The sequence below is a fragment of the Atta colombica genome, unplaced genomic scaffold (genome assembly GCF_001594045.1).
Source record: "Atta colombica isolate Treedump-2 unplaced genomic scaffold, Acol1.0 scaffold105, whole genome shotgun sequence".
NCBI classification, from domain to species: domain Eukaryota; kingdom Metazoa; phylum Arthropoda; class Insecta; order Hymenoptera; family Formicidae; genus Atta; species Atta colombica.
The window spans coordinates 4,811,125-4,815,762 of record NW_017259190.1 but is presented as its reverse complement, the minus strand read 5'-3'; the positions used below and the strand labels follow the sequence as shown (position 1 = coordinate 4,815,762).

At 31.8% G+C, this 4,638-nt stretch overlaps 1 protein-coding gene across 2 annotated transcripts in view; it reads right to left on the bottom strand.

The window, feature by feature from the left end:
* Window positions 1–4,638, bottom strand: part of LOC108690585 (post-GPI attachment to proteins factor 3) — a 10,365-nt gene that overhangs the window by 3,744 nt on the left and 1,983 nt on the right. For both annotated transcript variants that reach the window (XM_018197959.1, XM_018197965.1), the window contains exons 3-7: window positions 3,848–4,000; window positions 3,155–3,279; window positions 1,553–1,686; window positions 1,258–1,462; window positions 1,018–1,149 (exon numbers count right to left, since the gene is read on the bottom strand). In XM_018197959.1, the coding sequence (XP_018053448.1) occupies window positions 1,071–1,149; window positions 1,258–1,462; window positions 1,553–1,686; window positions 3,155–3,279; window positions 3,848–4,000 (696 nt within the window). In that variant the 3' untranslated portion in view covers window positions 1,018–1,070. The remainder of the gene's footprint in view (window positions 1–1,017; window positions 1,150–1,257; window positions 1,463–1,552; window positions 1,687–3,154; window positions 3,280–3,847; window positions 4,001–4,638) is intronic.

Below are 4,638 nucleotides of genomic sequence, written 5' to 3'. Positions count from 1 at the left end.
TTTATTAATATATAATAAAATTTTATTCTGAAATATATATTGTACTTATATATATTAGCCAAGAGCATATTTCTTTATATATCTTTAACCTTTGCATTTTAAAATAAAAAAAGAATCGGAACAGTTTTTCAAATATTCGTGTGTATAAAAGAAAATTCGAAGAATACTAATATGTTTTTCCCTTGGTTGCACTAGTGTAACATTTAAACAGTATACCGTTGTTTCTATTGCTAGAATGCAAATTTCATATACGAAATGGGATTTTGCTACACCGCGGTAGCAAATCCCATACATAGTTTCAAAGGAACGGAGTAGAGGCAGCGTGACATTTAAAGTTTGAAAATGGAAGTTAACCAGGAGCGAGCGCAATAATGAATGGCTGCAGATTACAGTTTAGCAAAGAAATCAACTTTTGCAACTGTTATAAAATTCTTCAATATGATTGATTTATACATTTAGATCGATAAGAAACCAAAAGTCCCAATCGTATTCAAGAATTTTATAAAGTTGCAAAGTTGCTTTTTCTGCTGAATGCTGCTAATGTATATACACTAGAGTATGTATCCTCCAATGCAAAGCAGTGCTTAAATGCAACTAGCAAAGTGCAAGGCTACACCTAATGCATCCCAAGGGAAAAACGCTATAAGTAGAACTTTTATTATACAATTTGAGTGGATGCTATCGATTAAGCGTAGAACTTGATCAGTTTAACCGTTGAGATCCAATAATCTCAATCTTCCGCAACTCGCGGTCTCTAAGGAACCAAGATAGTGTCGTTGCGCTTGGCTTAGCGCTGAGACACTATCGTATCTCCTGATATATAACACAAATTTGTTCTTGACAAGGTAAGTAATAAAAGCAACGATTTTTTTATTCTATAAAGAAATAGTTTTAAATTAAAATTTCTATTTATGTAGTTTAGTAATAATTTTCCCGTTGTATGCATTATATATATCTAATATTAGAACATTATATATTTTTTAAAATTAAAATTCATATTTATATTTTTTATCTTACCCTGAATTTTGATTTGAGTAAACCTACTTAGACGAACATTATGTATTATAAAATTATTGCCTATGACGATCAATATCTAGAAATGATTTGTTACAATACTTTTCCAGATAACAGCAATCTGCGATCACAAACCTGTATGAAATTAAAGGCATAATTATTTAATTGTACTTGTATTTATACATATGTAATCGCAGTACATCTGTATTCTACAATTATTTACCTGCATGCATGCATAATTACCTATATAATAATACTGTCAAGGGAACAGTACTAGCATGCCATAAGGAATGAGCATCAAATATCCAAAAAATAGGAGGAAAATCTGCCAACTCGAGTAGAGTCACGAAAGTAGTTAATATATTGAACCAAGCGATTAAGTATATGTAAGGCAACTTAATGCGATTAAGATACCACCACAGCATTGTTATCATGACAGTCGCTAATCCTAGAATTATAAACGGTTCAATTTTACAATGTAGTTTTACTATCTTTTTGTAAGTACAATATATACACATAATTACAATATAAAATTTACCTATCGCTACATTGAACATCATATTGTAACCATAATTAATTCTGCCTGACCATAAATGTGACAAATGTGTACACAAAATACTCACATATCCACAAGTTATTATAATAAATGCTTTAGTCCCCTTATTTGTTATCCTAAAAATAATTATCACATATATTAGATTTAATATGAAATAATGAAAATTAATAAATTAAATATATTGTTATATTGCACCGTGTCGACACCCGTCCCATATCGTCTCCAAAGGTCGGAGGCGCACTATTTATATTTTCTCGACTCGATTCTGAGACTCTGAGTTCGAGTGTGAGCGAGAGAGTCAAGTCGAGAAAATTTATATAAAAAAGCAGTAGCTCATCAGTTGTTGAAGAGAATTGATAGATTTGGCGGTTGGAAGCACATGGAATCAGAAAGATGTAGCATTCCGAAGGATGCGCAGTAGATAATGAATGCCGAATGATGTTTGATTGGTCAATAGACAGTAAAATGCAGCGCCCTTCTTGCCCATTATACGCAATGCTTCACCCTTCTGATTCTACCAGCTCTATTTATTTCGCCGCACTACGCAGACACTCTTCCTTGTTCAAATGTGTTATAATATTGCATGTTCACTCAGGCTGGCAATTCGGTCGTGCAAAAGGAAACACTTCGCGAGTGCAACATATTATACATCACAAAATATTACGCTCGCAAAGAGTTCCTCTGCGCCCCTCCCCCCTTCTTATCTTTCCGATTGTCGTCCCAACAATTACAATTACAGCGAGCTAGTGTTTCAAAGCTCTTGGACAATTTCCTGTTCTACTTTGCGCTACTGCACAAATTACTGAGCTCTATCTTCTCCTTGCGCTTATTTTGCTTCGTGGCAAACTTCTGAGCAGGACCCCCTTTTGATTCCTCCGAAGAGATGACCAATCTTCCCATAGTCAAATTCTGGGGCATCCCCTTAGCCTCTCTAGATTCCTCTTAACATCTTGACTCTTCTTTTGAGCCTTGCGCACTTCTTTCTTTTATTATAACATTTAAAGCATTTCTCTTATTAACATCTCAACAAAATGCCCTAAAACTTAGTTAGGACTTAACTGGGCATTTTGTTGAGCACCGTGCTCTTGCAATCCTTCGCAATGCTTCGCAACTGCACCAACTCTTCAGCGCGTTGTCGCAACACCATCAGCAGCTCCGTTTCCCACGACTATCGCTCCTCCTGTAGCCACCGAATTTCCGCCTGCTGAAAATAAGATCAGCACATTGCTATGCAAACTTGTCTTAGTTACGAGCACGCGTATACTTGCATTATGGCACATCCCGAGCAAAGTGACCGAGCGACGTTCCAACCGTCAAATCTAAATCCATCAATTCCGTTCAACATCCGAGTTGCTGCATGTCGCTCAGCGACGCGTTCTTCACGTTTTTTCGACTTGATTCGCTCGCAGATGATATCGGCATGGGTATCAGTGCGGGCATAACAATATATTAAAAGACTTTGTCTTTAAATGTATTCTAAAGTTATACTTTACTAAATATATATTAAATTAATTAATTAATTCAATTATTTTATATATTTTTAAATATTAGTAATTACATTCAATAAAATTGCACATAAAGTACCTTAAAAGCATACAGTATAAGAGTGTAAGTATCATACTAAATGCACAAGAATAGTCCATAACTTCTGTAAATGGCCAGTCCCGCGAATGAAATACAGTTGACCAAAACCATCCGTTTAAACATATCTACAGTAAAATTACACTTTTTTAAGCAAATTATGTATGTAGTACTCAAAGATCGTACAAGGATTAATGTGAATCAAGAGAAAAATATTTAAATAACATCCTTAAATGGCCAATTTAAGTACTTGAGGAAATACATAAGTAAGAAAATGTGAAAAATCCGTATTGCTTTTTATCTGTAAATTTATTGACCAGAATGAAACAATTCTTTCCCTAATAATGATTCTTTCCCTAAAAAAAATGATTATGAGAAATCAATAATCTTTAAATTTTAAATAATTAAAAATAAAGTTTTCGAGAGAGAAAATTTAATTTCAAACATAACAACATTACAGATATTGACAAACTTTTTCATTTGTCGAGCTTTTACATTTGAAATGTATTGAATAGATTTATAATTAATTTCATTAAAATGTAATATGTTAAAAATTGAAAATTTGCAATGAATAATAATGTTTATCAGCTTGACTAAAAAAAGTTTGCAATTCCAAATTAATGAAAAAATGTATATGTAAAAAATTGTTTACTACGTTTTATGACACTCGAAGATATATATAAATACTGAACTTACAATATTGAAATACGTCCAAACATAGAACATAGAATTAGTTTGATCTATTCTTCTTTTAAATTTTCGATACATTATCCAATGTGCACACAAATTTAATATAGAGAATAAAACTGAAGCAGGCTCTTGACACCCAAACAAACGAATAAATGGCCACTGTAAAAATAAAAATAATCTCCATTATTTATAAAATGGATTATCATAAATGTTATATAAGCAAATGAAAATATTATATAGTATTTCAAACAATGTTAATCTTAATTCCCTCATATAAAAAATATAATTATAATAAATTTGACTATTGGGAATTAGTGCTGTACTATGCGTGATAAATTTCAAATTGAATTATTTTATGTCAATAAATTTATTTTATATCAATGACATTTATCGGCAGTAATTTGATGGTGAAATTATACTATTATTATTAATGATGATAATTGGAATTTATTTTTTAACTTTATGAATTATTTGAAGGTGCTTAATCACGGTTGCATCCAGCTAGCCAACTGTTGCGTTTTCACTCTAAGAAATGGTGATCAACTACCTCAAAACATTGCGAATACTAAATTAATGAAAATGTGGATATCGTAGCCTTATACGTCTTGCCTATGCTTATCGCTCATCTAATTACATACATGGATTCATCTGTACTGAGAATGGCTAAAAAGTTAGCCGAAACATATATACAAATTAATAATTAAATATATAAGATACAATTCAATAATTCGAATTTTCGTGCACATATAGTATAGCGCTAATTCTCAATAGCTAAATTTATAATTATAATTTTATAA